The sequence below is a fragment of the Saccoglossus kowalevskii genome, unplaced genomic scaffold (assembly GCF_978046115.1).
Source record: "Saccoglossus kowalevskii unplaced genomic scaffold, keSacKowa6.1 SCAFFOLD_122, whole genome shotgun sequence".
NCBI classification, from domain to species: domain Eukaryota; kingdom Metazoa; phylum Hemichordata; class Enteropneusta; family Harrimaniidae; genus Saccoglossus; species Saccoglossus kowalevskii.
Genome location: NW_028188645.1, coordinates 10,695 through 30,467, shown reverse-complemented (window position 1 = coordinate 30,467; position 19,773 = coordinate 10,695). Strand labels below are relative to the sequence as shown.

At 34.1% G+C, this 19,773-nt stretch overlaps 1 protein-coding gene and 1 long non-coding RNA gene across 2 annotated transcripts; both read left to right on the top strand.

Moving 5' to 3' along the window:
- Window positions 1-465: 465 nt before the first annotated feature.
- On the top strand, window positions 466-5,828 carry LOC146725546 (uncharacterized). Its single transcript, XR_014928678.1, has 3 exons — window positions 466-556; window positions 2,385-2,409; window positions 5,796-5,828. It is a non-coding gene; the product is annotated as an uncharacterized LOC146725546 (long non-coding RNA).
- Window positions 5,829-5,831: 3 nt separating this feature from the next.
- Window positions 5,832-13,634, top strand: LOC146725545 (uncharacterized). Its single transcript, XM_085496315.1, has one exon. It carries the CDS (start codon window positions 5,832-5,834, stop codon window positions 13,632-13,634), a length of 7,803 nt encoding a protein of 2,600 aa, XP_085352441.1.
- Window positions 13,635-19,773: the final 6,139 nt, after the last annotated feature.

The following is a 19,773-nucleotide window of genomic DNA, read 5'->3' as shown; positions in this document are numbered from 1 at the left end:
TAAAAATGTATAATGTCATTAGGAATTTGCTTTATCTGTAAAGAGTAAAAACCTATTTTTTTACTGTAAATGGAAGTTTTACATCCCTGTAAAAACGTAAAATGCCGTTTTCATTTGCTGTAACGTCTACCAACTATTCCCCATTGCTAACCCCCTTTTAGGGCAAAGTAGCCGATTTCATCCACAATTGAACTCCGAAGTGGGAGTGCTGGATCATCGTCTTTGGTACCTGGGCATGGTATTTCATTTAAAAAGTGGTAGGGCTGTGGTAGGGAACATCTATCAACCAATACTTCCCTACCCACCCCTATTTACTATTCTTACCGCCTATCTCAACTTTCTATTGAGTAAGTTTAAGTGGTCCCCTACGCTCGTTTTTCTCAATGAGATGTAAACCACTTCTCTATGCTCGTTCCCTTACACCATCTTGTGTACCTGTCTACACTGAGTTCATAGGTGTCCACTCTATATGTTTAGTCTGAGTAAGAGAACACGAAAGGTAATTTGATGCAATTGCGCCACCAAGCGGCCAAGTTTGTACATGCTTATAAAAGAGGTGAGTAGTATTTTGGTCATTTGTATTCGTCTAGAAATTGAATTATTGTTATGTTGTAATTTACATTTGTTATTTTAATGTGAATCAGTGGGCAATATAATACTCCTGGACAAATATATGGTAAAATTTGATATAAATCGTACTTTTTTATTTGTTCACGGCTGGAACTTCAATTTGAGCGTCGTGACTTGATAAAAATGGTCGTCAGCAAAAGTGACGATGACCCGAATCACATCGTGTCACTGTTAACAGCAAAGCTGACATGCACATCATATTTAAGGATTTTTTTGACTGATTTCACCGTTTCTATGTTCAATGATTGTAGCTAAAGTTTTGGAAAAGTCGATTCTGCTGTAGACTGTGTATAATGCGACACGTCGGCGAAAACAAACATGGCGGCGCGAATTACAATTGTTGCCATTGGTTTACATTTTGACCGTTTGAACATAAACATTATAGTTTGACGTGTCGCAAGGATTGAGACTAATATAAATAATGAATAATATATAATAAATAATACAGTACTTGTCTCACACTTTTCTAGTTGCTCCGAATATTTGACAATGTCATTTTCAAATCATTATTTACTTATATGTATGAAGCCAAGAAACAACACAGATGTAGGATAATTTATTTTATTTTCAATTTAATATATGTGTATAAATGTATATTAGTTATAAAACATTTCAATACTTGCCATGAATGTGATTTATAGCTATTTTTTTTGCTCATTTGTAGTGTTCAATTACTGTGAACAATTACAATATATTATGTTGGCTTCACTAGGTGTGTGTGTGGTATGTGTGATTTACAGTGTTTTCACATACTAGTATTAATTCTTCTGTGATTTATTTGGTTTGGCAGATTTCCACATTTTCGTTCTAGTTAGAAGGTAAAAGCTTAATAAATATTGTAGCCCATTGTTTTCATAGCAATAGCCAAAAAACTGATTTTTTGATAGCTTTGCACCAAGTGTACATTGTATCTCTTTTTACAAATTTAGGATAAAACATCTTGGATGTAGCTTAGTATATTCAGCTTGAGTGTGGGCACAAAGTAATTATTTAAATTTTTGTTCATTACTGAGAAATTTGACCCCAAAGTTGGGGTTACTGTTCACTAGTACCGTAACAACTTTTTAGTTCCTCTGTGATTTTTTTGGCTTGGCTGATTTTGTTCATACTTGACAGGCAGGATGTAATGTTACTATTTGGAAAAAATTCCTTGGCCGAACACTGCCATGGCATTAGCCAAAAAACTGATTTTTGAATACTTTTGCCTGAAATGTATATTTTGTACCAGTTTTGTAATAGCAGTGTTCAAATGATCATGGTTTTTATTATTAACAACATTTACCACCAAGTTAGTTTGATTTCAGTAACTTGTCAGCTTGTGAAGGCTTTAACACCCTTTTATGGCACTAAATATATGCACAAATGTATTGTTATTTTACATTGAAAGTACTATACAATGTATTTGTAAATCTCTTGTGAGTGTGTGTTTGTGAAGAGAATTGATCACAGGTTTTTATTTTGACTGTATTGGTGGTAATAAGAGTCATTGGTTGATCTCTGATGTGATTTAGATCAAAACAGAGCTACATCCAATACAAGTTGACTGTATGGCTGTATTTTAACTTGGGAAAACTTAGTTTTTTTTTTATTGTCATGGTAACAAGTTTGTTCTTGGTGGTGCTCTTATGTTAGCAGTGGTGAATTATAAATTCCAAATTTTGCATAAATTACAAATTAACAGTGAATTATGTTTACTAGTAATATACAAATATATTAACATGGAACTAACTTCATATTATTTTATCATTTTTCAGTTTATGATAATCTACATTTTCAAAGGTGAGTGTATAGTTGTAATTGTCAAACAAAATGCGCAACACATGGTCGTGTACACTGACTATTCATTTCATCCTCACTGTTATGTTAACAGCCTTGGTAGTGGAGTGAGTGTATGGATATCTCTGGTGCACATACACTTCTAAATACAGAATGGTGTACACTGACTGTTCGTTTCATATTCACTGTCATGTAAACACCCTTGGTAGTGGACTAAGCGTATGGATACGTCTGGTACACATACACTTCTAAATACAGAATGGTGTACACTGACTGTTCATTTCATATACACTGTTATGTAAACACCCTTGGTAGTGGAGTAAGTGTATGGATACGTCTGGTACACATACACTTCTAAATACAGAATGGTGTACACTGACTGTTCATTTCATATACACTGTTATGTAAACACTGTTGGTAGTGGAGTAAGTGTATGGATACGTCTGGTACACATACACTTCTAAATACTGAATGGTGTACACCAACTGTTTATTTCATATTCACTGTCATGTAAACACCCTTGGTAGTGGAGTAAGTGTATGGATACCTCTGGTACACATACACTTGTAAATACAGAATGGTGTACACTGACTGTTTGTTTCATATTCACTGTCATGTAAACACCCTTGGTAGTGGACTAAGCGTATAGATACGTCTGGTACACATACACTTCTAAATACAGAATGGTGTACACTGACTGTTCATTTCATATACACTGTTGGTAGTGGAGTAAGTGTATGGATACCTCTGGTACACATACACTTCTAAATACAGAATGGTGTACACTGACTGTTCATTTCATATACACTGTTGGTAGTGGAGTAAGTGTATGGATACGTCTGGTACACATACACTTCTAAATACAGAATGGTGTACTCTGACTGTTCATTTCATATACACTGTCATGTAAACATCCTTGGTAGTGGACTAAGCGTATGGATACGTCTGGTACACATACACTTCTAAATACAGAATGGTGTACACTGACTGTTCATTTCATATACACTGTCATGTAAACACCCTTGGTAGTGGACTAAGAGTATGGATACGTCTGGTACACATACACTTCTAAATACAGAATGGTGTACACTGACTGTTCATTTCATATACACTGTTGGTAGTGAAGTAAGTGTATAGATACCTCTGCTACACATACACTTCTAAATACAGAGTGGTGTACACTGACTGTTTATTTTATCTTTATTGTTATGTAAACAGCCTTTGTAGTGGAGTGAGTGTATGGATACCTCTGGTACACATACACTTCTAAATACAGAATGGTGTACACTGACTGTTCATTTCATCTTGACTATTACGATGAATAACATATAACATTTTAATCAGAGGCCTTTAGGCTTAGTTTTGAAGATAATGATGTATTAGAAAATTTGCCCAATGAAACAAGTAATTTGTTGTTTTACTGTAATTAAGGTTGACTTGTCGAAACTGGAATTCAACAAAAGGGCCCCCTTTGGAAATTGGACTTAACCAACTTTTGGCCATTTTTTTTTCACTTGTTGGTGAATTACAGTAAAATATCAGTATATAGCATATATGCTATGGTTATAATGTCAACATTGTGGTGATGGCCATTACAAATTTGGCAGCTTTAGATTGTTTTATGTTTATTAATAAAAATGTTTATTTTTCTCACCGAAACCAGTGTATAAAAAAGTATTTCCTATTGGTATTACTCTGGCTATGCCTTTTTACCTTGCCCGTACCATCAAAGATGAAAGGGAAAGGTATATTAAGGGAAAATTTTTGTCCGGCGTTGTCGTCGTCGTTGTCGTCGTCGTTAATTTAATAATTGTTATTGTGTGCATGATAACTTTACTAATTCTATTCCAAACTTCATCAAACTTGATCACCTTGTTCATCAGTATAAAGTCTTCCCTGAGTTTGAACAACAGATGTCCTGTATGAAAATATCATGCAAAAATTGAGAAAAACTGATAAAATATTTTGACTGTTTCTACTTGACTGATCACTGGTGATACACATCAAAGGTCACTGATCTCAGTGGAAATATGCATTGTTGTATGTGTTCAATGAAGCAAATGATTTATCTTGTAATAATATCCTTGGTAATGTATCTCAGAATCCCTTACTGGGTTTCAAAACCAACTCATGGAGAGATTGCACAGTCTGATACACATTTGCAAACCTACCAATAAATCTTTACAGAAAACAAGATGTCAGAAAATCAATATAAGCACTCCTATGAACTGGGTGCCAAACTTTGATCAAGATCTGAAGCTAATAGAAAATCTGTTTAGTTCAAAGTTATCAAATCAAAAACAATACATAAAAAATACATAAAAAGCAAAACATTTCATCCACATTTTAAAAAGAAAATATATGTATTCTGTATTTAACAAACAGTTCATTTGACAAATGAAAACTCGCAGGAATATGTTTCAGCTATTAGAACAGAATGATAGAGTTTTTATAATACTAGTTTAAAAACTCACTTCAAACAAAGATTGCAGTGTTTGAAGATGTAGGTTCTCAGGAGGCAACAGTACTGTTGACTTATCCCTCCACTGGACACCAACTAACTATTTAAGTTGATTTGCATACAAAGCAGGGCTTGCAACATGATAGCTATTCATAAAGGGTGTTTTTTTTTTACTTTTCATATAATACAGTAGTCACACAATGAGGCAGTTCATATTTGTCTCAGTGAATCATTAATTTTTGACAGACACCTGTACAAAATACTTGGACAAAAGCCAGCTAAGATTTTCTGTTATCTTGCATGTTTTATGAATCTATTCACGTCTAAATGCAGCACTTTTTTTTTGCAATGAGGCATTTGTTTTTATACTAAAATATCTGAATTACTTTGAATAAAGCTGGAAATTATGTCCCTTAAAATAATTAAACAAATAAGGCACAAATGTTTTTGTAAGATATTTACATCTTTAAAGGACATTCGGTAGACTGATTCCCCACTGTTAGTTCAACCCCAAAACTTTTTTGTATTCAAAATTAATTATGACAATGTATATTTATATTGAAACAAACTGAGTTAAAGGGAATTATATTATATAACAAAGGGCAAGGTCACCAGAGTTCAACTATGTTTTATGATGTAAACATTTTTGTTTCAGTGGTTAATCACTTCTGAATTTATGAAAAAATTAGTGTAAGTCAATATTCTACTGGATTTCATCCCTAATTTGCACTGTAACACTTCCCACAATGCATGTTGTATACATTTTGTTAGTACATGTACATTCTTCAGTTTCTAAAGCACACACTAATTAATGAACAATAAATGTGTTTATTTTTTTACAGAATAGTTGTTCAGTAATTTAATGATCTGTATGTGACTCAATTTTGTATTACATATATTTAACTATTTATATTATTTTGTTGTTTAGATGCCGAGAAAAAAGAATTGGAGAAGAAAAGAAGCAATGAAAAAAAGAGCAGCTCTAGGCATCGTCCCACCTGCTTCGGGCATTGTCCCACCAACTTTGGGCATCGTCCCATCAACCCTGGGCATCGTCCCGGCAACTTTGGGCATCGTCCCAACAGACTTGGGCATCGACCCAACAGATACGGGCATCGTCCCACCAGACTTGGACATTGATCCAACAGATATGGGCATCGTCCCAGCAACTTTGGGCATTGTCCCACCTATTTTGGGCACCGACCCACCACATATGGGCATAGTCCTTCCAATCAATGAAATGAATGACATCCTTCGGGAACAAAGTAATAGAACAAATGAAGCAAGACAGAATAAAACTGTGATAGAGAACATAGCAAAGGAATCATTTGAGAAGGAAATTATCAATTGTTACAAGACAACAGGTAATAAAATAAATGCTCTAGTTTCAGTTCAAGGTAGTTTTAATCAAGGTCACCCTCAGTTTCTATACAACAGTGGACGGCAGTGTGTTGCAAACAGTTTAGTATCTATACTCTATAGTAAGATAAAACTTGTGTTTTCATGGGATTCGTTTGATCTCGATACCATATTGCGAACAGGAAATGAATTGTACGGATTTTTGCAAAAATCCTCAACATGTAATGATGCATACCTTTTAGTGACTGAATTACCAGAAATAATAGAGTTATTTGACTTAAGATTTGCATTGAATATTGCAGAATCTTTATCAGGTATTATAGGAAAAAGTGGTGATTTTAATGCCCCTCTCATGGCATTTAATGTTGCACTTGAAATAACCTTAAGAGATCATGATGCTTGTATTGTTATTTTTGGAGGTGCAGCATTTTCAGTATTGAAGAATGGTGACACATACTGGATTTTTGATCCTCATGCAAGGGATTCCAAGGGAATGGTGGAACCAGATGGAAAGAGTGTACTATTACAATGCAGGAATGTTGAGGTAGTGTATGAGCATTGTTGTAATCTTGCAGTATCCATGCATGTTAGCGCAAACACTCAGTTTGAAGTTACTGGTATAAGTGCTAATGTTGAGGAGTATATGGAATGTCAGTCTGAAGATGAAGTGTTAGTTGTTAGTACTGAACATATTCCATTGTTGTTTTCTCCTTTGAGTTTAGAACTGTGTGAAAGTTTGTGCTTTCAACTCGGTATTAAAAATATTAGAAACACAGAAGTTGTATATAGTGATCAGTGTAATGAAATTGGTGAGCCATGTAGAAGTAAATCAATAAAAGAGGATGGTAATTGCTTTTTTAGAGCTCTGTCATATGCACTTTCTGGTAATGAAAGTAATCACAATAGAATAAGGTTGGCTATTGTTAATCACCTAAAAGAGAATGCTACTGAGTTTTATGGTCATTTAAGACCAGGTTACAAGTCGGTTAGTGATTATTTAGTGAAGTCGAGAATGGAGAATTTGCGAATATGGGCTACAGAAGTTGAAATAGTTGCAGCTGCTCATCTTTTAAGAACAGATATTTACACATTTAGTCAAGGAAGATGGCTAAAATATTCAAGCACTCAAATCGACAAGAACATCATCAATAATGGAAAAGGGATATACTTGAATCACTGTATGGAGATCCACTATGAAGTTGTTGAGTGTGTAAAGATGCGAGGAGTATTGACATCTGTGTGTACACATAATACTAACTCATCTACTATTTCTGAAGTGGGTAGAAGTAAGAGAAGTTTACAAACTGTTGGACATAATTTATCAGACCATACTATTGATCAGAAAATATCAAATAAACAACATAAATGTGAAAAGAAAGTGTCAACAGATACTTGTACATCATCAGTACATGTAGGCCAAATTTTAAAACGAAAAGGGAAGCGTGCAAATGATAGGCTTCGAAGAAAGCTTTATCATCTGAAAAAGAGAATTAAGCAATGTGAAGAGTCAGCTGATGACCACAGTAGCATAGCAAAAAAGTGGAAATTGAAAAAAGAAGTAGAACGATATCACACTGATGATCAATTTCACGAGAAGAAGAAAATTTCAATAATTACTAGGTACAGAAAAAATAATGCTTATAAAGCAGAATTGAAGGAACAAAGTATTCAAAAGTATGCCCAAAATGAAAGTCACAAAGTTGCAGTAAAGGAGCGAAGTATTCAAAAGTATGCACAAAATGAAAGTCACAAAGTTGCAGTAAAGGAGCGAAGTATTCAAAAGTATGCACAAAATGAAAGTCACAGAGTTGCAGTAAAGGAACAAAGTATTCAAAAGTATGCACAAAATGAAAGTCATCGAGCAGCAGTAAAGGAATACAGTATTCAAAAGTATGCAAAAAGTGAAAGTCATCGAGCAGCAGTAAAGGAACAAAGTATAAAAAAGTATGCACACAATGAAAGTCACCAAACAGCAGTAAAGCAACAAGGTATTCAAAAGTATGCTCAAAATGAAAGAAACAGGGAGGAGACTAAATTGAGAGTGCTTGCCACCAGACAGTCCAAAGTGAATTCTATGAAAAACATAGATAAAGTTACAAATACCTTTAGGAATGAGATTGTGAATGGCCCAAAGTATGTCTGTTCAGTTTGCCATCGACGACTTTTCAGAGATCAAGTTCTTTTTTGTAAACAAGAGATGTACTTCAATAAAGGAGGGAATGTATCATCTATAGCTGAAAAGTGTATTACCAAAGATTATGTTCATGAATGTACCAACACGTGTGATGATAACTGTCTGTATCTGAGACAAGAACATTGCAGATTATGGATATGTTTCACTTGTCATCGAAAACTTCTAAAAGGGAAAATGCCAGCGGAAGCTGTTGCAAATAATCTGTGTGTAATACCTATTCCAGAGGAATTGAAGTGCCTGAATTCCCTTGAACAACACTTGATTAGTTTGCACATTCCATTTATGAAAATGTTAGCTCTACCAAAGGGTGGTCAAAATGGTGTCCATGGGCCTGTTGTATGCGTTCCTTCAAATGTTGAGAAGGTAACATCAATTTTACCAAGATTTGAGTCTGATGATCAAATGATCAGAGTTAAATTAAAAAGGAAACTCACTTATAAAGGACACTATCAGTATCAGTTTGTAAACGATGTTCATATAAAGAATGCTTTGCACTATCTCAAGACAAACAACAAATGGTATAATGATATTTGTTTCAATGAAAATTGGAGGAATCCCCTATTGGAAACTATTGAAGAGAATGAGCCACATAATGAAAATGATGCCTCAAATGAGATTGGTTCAGTAAATGAAGACGATGAAAACAGTGATACAGAGCATGAAGAACAGGTTACAGAACAGCAGGGAATGTTTTTTGATACATGTCTTCAACCTGTTGATATAGCTCAGGAAGTTCTTGACCATCATTATGACACCATTCAATGTGTTGCTCCTGCTGAGGGAAACAATCCAGTACAGATGTTGATGGATGTAACCAATGAAGCCAAATCTTTTCCTGCTTTGTATCCAACAGGCTCACCAACTTTTTATGATAAACGGGATGAAAGAATAACACTTGCTCGTTATCTCCATATTCGGCTAATGAATGCAGATAGTAGATTTGCAAAAAACACTGATTTCATATTTTATGCTCAGTATCTATCAGAGGTGCAACAAGTTGTATCAAATGTGTCTATTGCATTAAGAAAAGGGTCTGGCAAAGCATGTGGTAAAACAGTAACTGCTGCTACTCTCACTGATACACAGTCAGTCAAAGAAATCTTGAATAATGATGAAGGTTTTAAATTTCTCAAGCCAATTCGAGGAACACCACCTTTTTGGCAAAGCACACAAAAAGACTTATTTGCTATGTTAAGGCAGCTGGGAATACCTACGTGGTTTTGCAGTTTTAGTTCAGCTGATATGAGGTGGCCTGAATTTATAGAGGCTATTCTAAGTGAGCAAGGTGATACACGCACAATTGAGGAGCTTGATTGGTCTGAAAAATGTGCCATATTGAGAAACAACCCTGTGACAGCCGCTCGAATGTTTGATCATAGATTTCATTGTTTTTTAAAACATGTAATTATGTCACCCGCAGAGCCCATTGGACAAATTGTAGATTACTTTTATAGAGTTGAGTTTCAGCAACGCGGATCTCCGCACACACACTGTCTCTTTTGGGTTAAGGATGCACCAAAAGTGGATGATAATGAGGACATAGAAGTAACAGAATTTGTTGACAAATATATTACTTGTGCAATTCCATCTGAAGAATGTGATGATGAACTCTTCGAGATTGTAAACAGTGTTCAGAAACATAGTATGCGACATTCTAAAAGTTGTCGGAAGCAAGGTACTTCTTGTAGGTTTAATTTTCCGCGACCTCCTTCCAAAGAAACATTCATTGCACGAGTTGATAAGGCTGTGACTGAAACTGCAGATGTCAATGTTAATTTGTTAGATGAAGTGAATCCTGAGTGTAATGATATTAATGCAGATTATACAGAAATGGACCAAAGTGACTCGAAACAAGTTCCAAAATTACTTACTACAGATGAAGCAAAAGCAATTTTGACAAAAATATGGAATGAGCTATCAAACCCGGAGAAGAGCTATCCAACAGTTGAGTCCTTGTTTACTAGTATTGGGGTATCTCAGGAGCTATTTGAAAAAGCAAGCTCAAAGTTAACAAAGAAAACCAGTATAATTTTGAAAAGGCAAACAAATGATGTTTGGGTAAACCAATATAATAAAAACCTGTTGCGTTGTTGGAATGCAAATATGGACATACAATTTGTCGTAGATGCTTACAGTTGCATTGTGTACATTATTAGTTATATATCAAAATCAGAAAGAGAAATGGGTTTGTTGTTGGATCATGCACAGAAAGAAGCTTCAAAGGACGGAAATATAGATGCAAAAATGGCAATGAAACAGCTAGGAGGTGTATATCTAACAAACAGAGAAGTTAGTGCTCAAGAGGCTGTATATAGAGTATGCAATTTGAGGTTAAAAGAAGGATCAAGAAAAGTTCAGTTCATTCCAACAGGGGACAATCCCATCAAAATGAGCTTACCTCTTCGGGTACTGCAAATGAAAAATAAAGATGGTAACCTGAATAAAGAAGATATTTGGATGACTAGCCTATTAGATCGTTATAAGAGTAGACCAAATGAAGAAATATTTGATAATCTATGCCTTGCTAGTTTTGTTTCAGAGTATAGAGTGGTCTCAACATCAGAGATCATGGGGAATACAAAGTCAAACAATGCATTTGTTAAACTTCAAAATGGTCTTGGCTATGTGCGAAAAAGAACTCGAACCAATGCAGCAGTTGTCAGGTATGCACGATTTTCACCCTTCAAATATCCAGAGAAGTATTATCAAAGCATTCTTCAACTGTTTCTGCCTCATCGAACTGACATTCAGTTGAAACCATGCAACTTTGATTCATTCGAAGATTTCTATCAAACTGGTGCAGTAAAGTATGCATGCAAAACATTAGAAACTGTGAAAGCTATTGTTGACAGAAACAGAGCACATTTTGAAAAAGAGGTTGATGAAATAGATGCAGCAGAGCAAATTCTGGAAGCATGTCCTCCTTTAGAAGATGCCTGGGCGCAGATTCATTCCCAGTCTGAAATGGAACGATTGCAATGTCAGGAAATGGGGAATAAAATTTCCTTATCAGAAGAAGGAGAAAATGATGAATCAGTTCCAGATTTGCTGGAAAAAGACAAGACTATTCCATGTGCAGAAGTGCATCATCAATGTGGAATGTCAAGAAATGATGCTAAAATATTGCTTAGATCATTAAATGACAAGCAGCGGGACATATTCTACACATTACGACAATGGTGTTTAAATAAAAGCACAGATCAGAGTATACAAGCATTTTATTTGTTCTTGTGTGGTGGTGCAGGTACTGGGAAGTCTCATTTAATCAAAGCTTTATATTATGAAGCTTCTAGAATTCTTTCCCGTGTATTGCCAAATCCTGACAACATTTCTGTTTTGTTGACTGCACCAACAGGTGTTGCTGCTTTCAATATAGATGCAACAACTATACACAGTACATTCTCAATAGCAATTGATGCCAAACTACCATACCAGCCACTGGGAGAAGAGAAAATAAACACACTACGTTCAAAGCTTGGTAGTTTGCAGATTCTTATTATTGATGAGATTTCAATGGTGGATAAAAAGCTTCTTGCTTATATTCATGGGAGGTTGAGACAGATTAAACAAAGTGGCGATTATTCTCCGTTTGGAGGTGTTTCTGTGGTGGCAGTGGGTGATTTCTATCAGTTACCACCAGTGAAAGGGAAGGCACTGTATTTTAACAATGAAGGTGTTGACCTATGGAATGATTATTTCTCTATTGCTGAATTGACAGATATTGTGAGACAAGAAGACTATGCATTTGCTGAAACACTAAATGTTATCAGAAGAAAAAAGAAATCAGATGACTTGGACACTAGTGCAGTGAACATGCTTCGTCAATGCGAAACTGGTGAAGATGGTAATGGTATTCACATATTTGCAACCAATAAAGAAGTTAATGAATGTAATGTTATGAAACTGCAATCTTCTTGTACTGATCTGATAAGCATTAACGCACAGGACTTCTGTAGAGATCCTAAAACAAAGAAACTAGTTAAGCAGAACAGCCAACATAAGAAGATCTACAATACAAATTTGGCAAATACAGTAACTTTAGCTGTTGGTGCTCGTGTGATGTTAACAAAAAACATTGATGTATCTGATGGTCTAGTAAACGGTGTTTTTGGAACTGTTTCCTATATATCTATGAAACCTGGTGAAGTATTCCCTTCCACTGTATACATAGTTTTTGATAATGACAATGTTGGAACAAAACTGCGTAGTAAAACAGAAATGTTATCATCAATACCAGAGAACAGTTTGCCAATAATGCCCCAGGAAGACCGTGTGAACAGCAGTGGAAGTATCAGACGTCAATTCCCATTAAAACTTGCTTGGGCATGTACAGTACACAAAGTACAAGGCTTAACAGTAGAAGAAGCTGTAGTTTCATTAGACAAAATATTTGCACCTGGACAAGCTTATGTGGCCTTGAGTAGGGTAAAATCTTTGAGTGGACTTGTTATCAAAGACTTCAAACTATCTGCCATTTATTGCAATGAGAAAATAGATGCTGCCTTATCAAGTATGCCCAAGTTTGTCACCTTGACTGAAAGTAACTCAAATATAGAATGTTCATATACTATCAGTCTGCATAATATAGAAGGTATATATTCACACATTGAAGACCTAAAATATGACAAAAGATTGGTAAAAAGTGATTTTATTTGTTTGACAGAAACATGGTTGACCAGTGCAGATTCAGAAGACGGATTAGGGCTAAGTGGTTTTGTTTTTCACCACAAACCTAGGTCATTATCATATGATACATCTGACCATGTTACGACTGATTTGAAGCATCAAGCTCATGGAGGAGTAGGAGTTTATGTCAGTAGTAATGAGTGTATTGAACTCTTGAATCTGTGCATCACAAATTTGGAGTACATGGCATTTTATGTAAAAGATGGACATTTTACAGTAGCAATAATCTACAGACCTCGATCTTACAGAGCAGACGTGTTCAGAAGAAACTTATTGAGTTTGGTTGAAGAATTGGAGAAACTACCTGGTGGAAGCATTGTTCTTGGTGATTTTAACGAGAATGTACTTGTGTCTTCTTCTGTACAAAAGTTGATGGAAGAAAGAGGATTTAAACAATGTGTTGCACAGCCAACAACAGACAGTGGTACATTGATTGATCATGCTTATGTCAGACATACAAATATTATAAATGTTGAAGTTATCCAGACATATTTTGGTTCTCATAATGCAGTTTGTCTCAAGGTGTGAAACTACTAATAATGTAAATTATGATCTTGAAGTATATGCAATTGAGTGTACAGTATGTATGTACACTCATGAAAATATTGTATTACTTTGTATTTCATCTGTACAAGCATGTGGGTTGGGTTGTGAGGGGCAAGGGGTGATATTCCAGGCTTTGTTCTAAATTATGCAGTAGATAGTTCAATTGCATAAGTTTATGGTCAAATTGTATTTAATCCAAAAGGTATGATACAAAACGTCATTGACTAGAATTTGTTAGCAACTAACCATGTCGTTGTGACTTACTAAATCATGGCAAATGACGGCTCACTGTCATTATTTCAATTTGTGAAACATTCAGTACGAAAAAAAATTCAGGAAAGACAACACTGACATTTAATGTCCACTACAGTCGCCTGGCAAAAAAAAATTTAGTGCTTGTACAGGTGTAATTATATGCAGAGTACTCCTATTGCACATTTAATAAATGATGTATAATATTGGCAATGGTCTATCATATATTCATACTTACTTATACATATGGGCTGAATACAAGGACTTGTCCGAATACAAAGTGGCAAAAGAAATGTCCCTGGTGCCAAGTGACGCGATGGCATTGGGGATAATATTTAGTATGCACTTTTTAGATGTAGCGTCTGTGTGTTTGTTTTGTTTTTATGTCTGTCCTTTTGTATGTGTTTTTCCTTTTGAACTTCACATTAATATTAAATAATATATTGTATTTCTGAGATTTCTTCTATTCAAATTGTTTTAAGTGTATTGAAACTTTGCAAAGTACCTGCAATATCTTTAACATATTTATTATTCATTTGTTGAACAATTGTGCTAAACTTGGTATAGCATCGCCATTCTACAAGTCTATGTATCTTCAGTGTGCCTCAGAAGGACACAATTTTAATACAGTATTGATAACAAACACTGTCAAAAATGTCAAATAAAAGTGCAATATTTATTTTTGAGGGAACACTTATTGTGAAAGTAATACCATGTTATGTATCTTTTTATGGCAAGTTTGAGCTTTAGATATAGTTAGATTTGCTTTTGCTTTTTAATTATTTTTATGAATATATAAATGAGATTCACACTTAAAGACATGTGATGATAACTTATTGCTATGTTCTTGTATTCATGTCTAAATGAACCTTTAATAGCAAAGAAATTAATTTTTAACGAATGTACATCCTTCAACAATCTGATTGCTTAAAAAACACTTTTCTCTGGCGGTGTTGATGATGCTGGCATCTAAACATACTGCTATTAGTTTGCCAGACAAAACTCTCAGTGTCGTGTGGCAATATCAGTGAAGTGAAGTGGCTGAAGTTAATAAGGTGCTTACCTACATATTAATTATTATTTTTCTGGAATGTTGGCTACTTCAGTTGTACATTAAAGCTACTATCCTATTTTAGTACTTTTGTAATAATATATGCATACTTCTGCTATAACTAGTTTACAACAAACTTGTATAGTTTTGTCTTTAAACATTTTTTAAATGTGAAATTTTAAGCAGAAAGCATATTAATCATTTTTGTTGTTGTTTATGTTCACAGGTTATTAGACATGAATTTGAACAGTAATACTTAAGAAAAATGGCTGAACCAAACAGCAGTGTTCATAAACTACTAGCCACCTACATAAGTTAAATAAGTGACATTTGCTAGTCAAAAGACAGTAACACTTTTCTCTGGCGGTGTTGATGATGCTGGCTTCTCAAGAAACTTCAATTAGTTTGCCAGACAGAACTCTCAGTATCATGTGGCAATATCAGTGAAGTCAAGTGGCTGAAATTAATAAGGTCCTTACCTACATATTAATTATTATTTTTCTGGAATGTTGGCTACTTCAGTTGTACATTAAAGCTACTATCCTATTTTAGTACTTTTGTAATGATATATGCATACTTCTGCTATAAATAGTCTACAACAAACTTAAATAGTTTTGTCTTTAAAAATAAAAAAAAGTGAAATTTTAAAGCAGATAGCATATTTACAATTTCTGTACATTAAAGCTGAGTGTTACTACACTTTAGGAACTTGTATATGTTTCAAACATTTTAAAGTTATTATTTGTTTTGGTATATATGTTCTTTCACATAGATACTGGTAAGGAGGAAGTGTCAACATGTACACAGTCCACTTGCCCAATACATGCATACTTCTGCTATAAATAGTCTACAACAAACTTAAATAGTTTTGTCTTTAAAAATAAAAAAAAGTGAAATTTTAAGCAGATAGCATATTTACCATTTTTGTTACTGTTTATGTTTATGTTTACAGGTTATATGATATGAACAGTAATACTTAAGAAAAATGGCTGAACCAAACAGCAGTGTTCATAAACTACTAGCCACCTACATAAGTTAAATAAGTGACATTTGCTAGTCAGAAGACAGAAACACTTTTCCCTGGCACTGTTGATGACGCTGTCATCTAAACAAACTGCAATTAGTTTGTCAGACAGAACTCCTAGTATCATGTGGCTATATCAGTGAAGTGGCCGAAATTAATAAGGTGCTTAACTACAATGTATTTATTATTTGTCTGGAATGTTGGTCATCTGAGCTGCACATTAAAGCTGAGTGTTACTACACTTTAGGAACTTGTATATGTTTCAAACATTTTAAAGTTATTATTTGTTTTGGTATATATGTTCTTTCACATAGATACTGGTAAGGAGGAAGTGTCAACATGTACACAGTCCACTTGCCCAATACATGCTGAGTGTGGTTGCTAGTCGACACAAATTTCAGGGTTAGTATTTCACTTTATGATCGTTTGGCTGTATGTATCATGGTTCATTTCTCAATCTCTCACTAATTTAGCTTTAATGTTTTAAATGCGTTGTGATTGTATTTATTAACTTGCATTTTTTTTCATGGTTTTATTACATTTCAAAGTAGTATGTGCAATTATTGGACAATTGTATAACAATTACTCTGCCATTCTTATAAACAAACTCAGCCTTTGATCTTCTGCAATACATAACTTTAATATCACAACTGGCATTTACTGTGATAAGCACAATCATGTACACTTGTGTCATAATAGTCAACATTTTATCTCTGAAAGTAAAACAAATGTGAAATTTCAAGCAGAAAATATATTAATAATTTTTTTATATATTTACAGGTTTTATGACAAGAATATTTAAGAAATAACAGTAATATTTAAGAAAATGTCTGAACCAAACAGCAGTATTCACAAACTACCAGTTACCTACGCAAGTTAAATAAGTGACATTTGCTAGTCAGAAGATAACAACTAGTTATAAAGGCTCCATAGTGTAATTTAATACACATCCAACAAATGAATCAATCTTGTTCAAGCTGTATGCTATATTTTAATAATAAGTTAACCCCAAATTAAAATTGAATTAATTGCGCAAATTGGCTTGATAGTCACTACTACGCTAATGTAGTTCAACACTAGCTGTGTTTAAATTTATATTTTATGTTCTTTTACTAGAACCCAATATAACACATGTTGTAAATAAGTACTCACTGGTAACAAGGTTGTGTTGTTAACGACTTGGATTTTTGTATTATCACTATTGTAACCATTATGACATGACTTAGTTTCCATCATTAGCATTAAATATCAACTCCATTCATCCATTTGCAATTATATCTTGAATACACAAGTATGACAAGTTGTATGTGGAAACACGTGTCCACTGAAAATAGGTATTGTATGTCTAATATATAACAATGCATACCAAGTTTGCCAAGATCTAGTTCTACAATACAATGTTTTGATGAATTTTTACCTCTATAATGTGGCTATCCAGAATATAGTGTACAGGTCTAATTGGGTATGAAATTTTAGAGATACTGGTGTAGATTTTTGCATGCATAGGACATGACAGATCTCCATGAAATTATAGCGAAGAAACAACACTTGCAGACTTGTTCACAATTAATGTGAAAACAAATTTCTTCCACGATTGGTTATCAATTTTAGAGCTTTGTGATCAAGGAATACAACAAAATTGAATTTCTTTATCACCACTTACTTTCACTTTGTTAATATCACTTACTCCAGTATTTCCGAGCTTGTAACTTGACTGTTTAGCATCTTTGTTCTCAACATTAACTGGAATAAATTATTTTTCATTAACTTTTGTACATATTATATAAATATTATGGATACTTTTTTTGTACTTCCTATATTAAGTTCTGTGACGATATATGGTCATCTAATATGTTGCTCGTTTCTCTTGGCCAATACCTTCAATATACCCTTAGTTTCATGTTTGTATGTGTAATAGTGCTTAAAATATTAGAGAAATTCATATTTAATGAGTTCTAAGATCATATATGGTCATCAGATATGCTGGTCAATTGTCTTGTCCAATGTCTTCAATATAGCATTGGTTTCATGTTTCTACTTGCAACAATGCCTAAGATATTGGAGACATGCATATTTAATGAGTTCTATGTCCAAATATGGTCATCGGTTATGTTCATCGATTCTCTTGTCGAATGTCTTCAATATAGGTTTGGCTACATGTCTCTATCTTTAAAAGTGCACGAGACATGGATATGCATATTTAATGCGTTCTATAACCATATATGGTCATCAACTATGTTGGTCAATTCTTTTGTCCAATGTCTTCATTATAGCATTGGTTCCATGTTTGTACTTGCAATAGTGCCTGAGATAATAGAGATGTGCATATTTAATGAGTTCTATGACCATATATGGTCATCGAATATGTTTGTCAATTCTCTTGTCCAATGCCTTCAGTATAGGTTTGGCTACATGTCTCTCTTTAAAAGTGCTCGACATATTATGGATATGCATATTTAATGAGTTATATGACCATATATGGTTATCGATTGTGTTGGTCAATTCTCTCATTCTATGTCTTCAATATAGCGTTGGTTCCATGTTTGTATATACAATAGTTCTCAATATATGTCAATTCAATGTGTATCGTATTTAGGGCCCTCCCCCTTTCCCATAATGCATCATTGCTGACTATTTTATATAAAATGTGAAAAATATTCATAAATCAACTGCTCCAAAACTACTCGTCTTCAGTATAGTTTGGGTACATGTCCCAATCTTTAAAAGTGCTCGAGATATTATGGATATGCATATTTAATAAGTTCTATGACCATATATGGTAATCGAATATGTTGGTCAATCCTTTTGTCCAATGTCTTCAATATAGTATTGGTTCCGTGTTTGTGCTTGCAATAGTGCTCGAGATATTAGAGACATGCATATTTAATGAGTTCTATGACCATATATGGTCATCGACTGTGTTGGTCAATTCTTTTGTCCAATGTCTTCAGTATAACATTGGTTTCATGTTTGTGCTTTCAATAGTGCCTGAGATATTAGAGACATGCATATTTAATGAGTTGTATGACGATATATGGTCATCCAATATTTTGGTCAATTCTCTTGTCCAACGTTGGTTCCATGTTTGTATATGTGATAGTGTACGAGATATTATAGCCATACATATTTAATGAGTTCCATGACCATATATAGTCATCGGGTATGTTTGTCAATTCTCTTGTCCAATGTCTTCAATATAGCATTGGTTCAATGTTCCTACTTGTAACAGTGCCTAAGATATTAGAGACTTGCATATTTAATAAATTATATGACCATATATGGTCATTTACAATGTTGGTCAATTCTTTTGTCCAATGCCTTCAGTATAGGTTTGGGTACATGTCTCTATCTTTAAAAGTCCTCGAGATATTATGGATATGCATATTTAATGAGTTCTATGACCATATATAGTCATCGAATGTGTTGGTCAATTCTCTTGTCCAATGTCTTCAATATAGGTTTGGGTACATGTCTATATCTTTAAAAGTGATCGAGATATTGTGCATATGCATATTTAATGAGTTCTATGACCATATATGGTCATTGAATATGTTGGTCAATTCTTTTGTCCAATGTCTTCAATATAGCATTGGTTTCATGTTTGTACTTGCAATAGTGCCTGAGATATTAGAGGCATGCATATTTAATGAGTTCTATGACCATATATAGTCATCGAATGTGTTGGTCAATTCTCTTGTCCAATGTCTTCAATATAGGTTTGGGTACATGTCTATATCTTTAAAAGTGATCGAGATATTGTGCATATGCATATTTAATGAGTTCTATGACCATAT

Coding starts and splice junctions, on each gene's coding strand:
- LOC146725545 (XM_085496315.1), top strand. CDS start 5,832: ATGAAAAAAAGAGCAGCTCTAGGCATCGTCCCACCTGCTTCGGGCATT.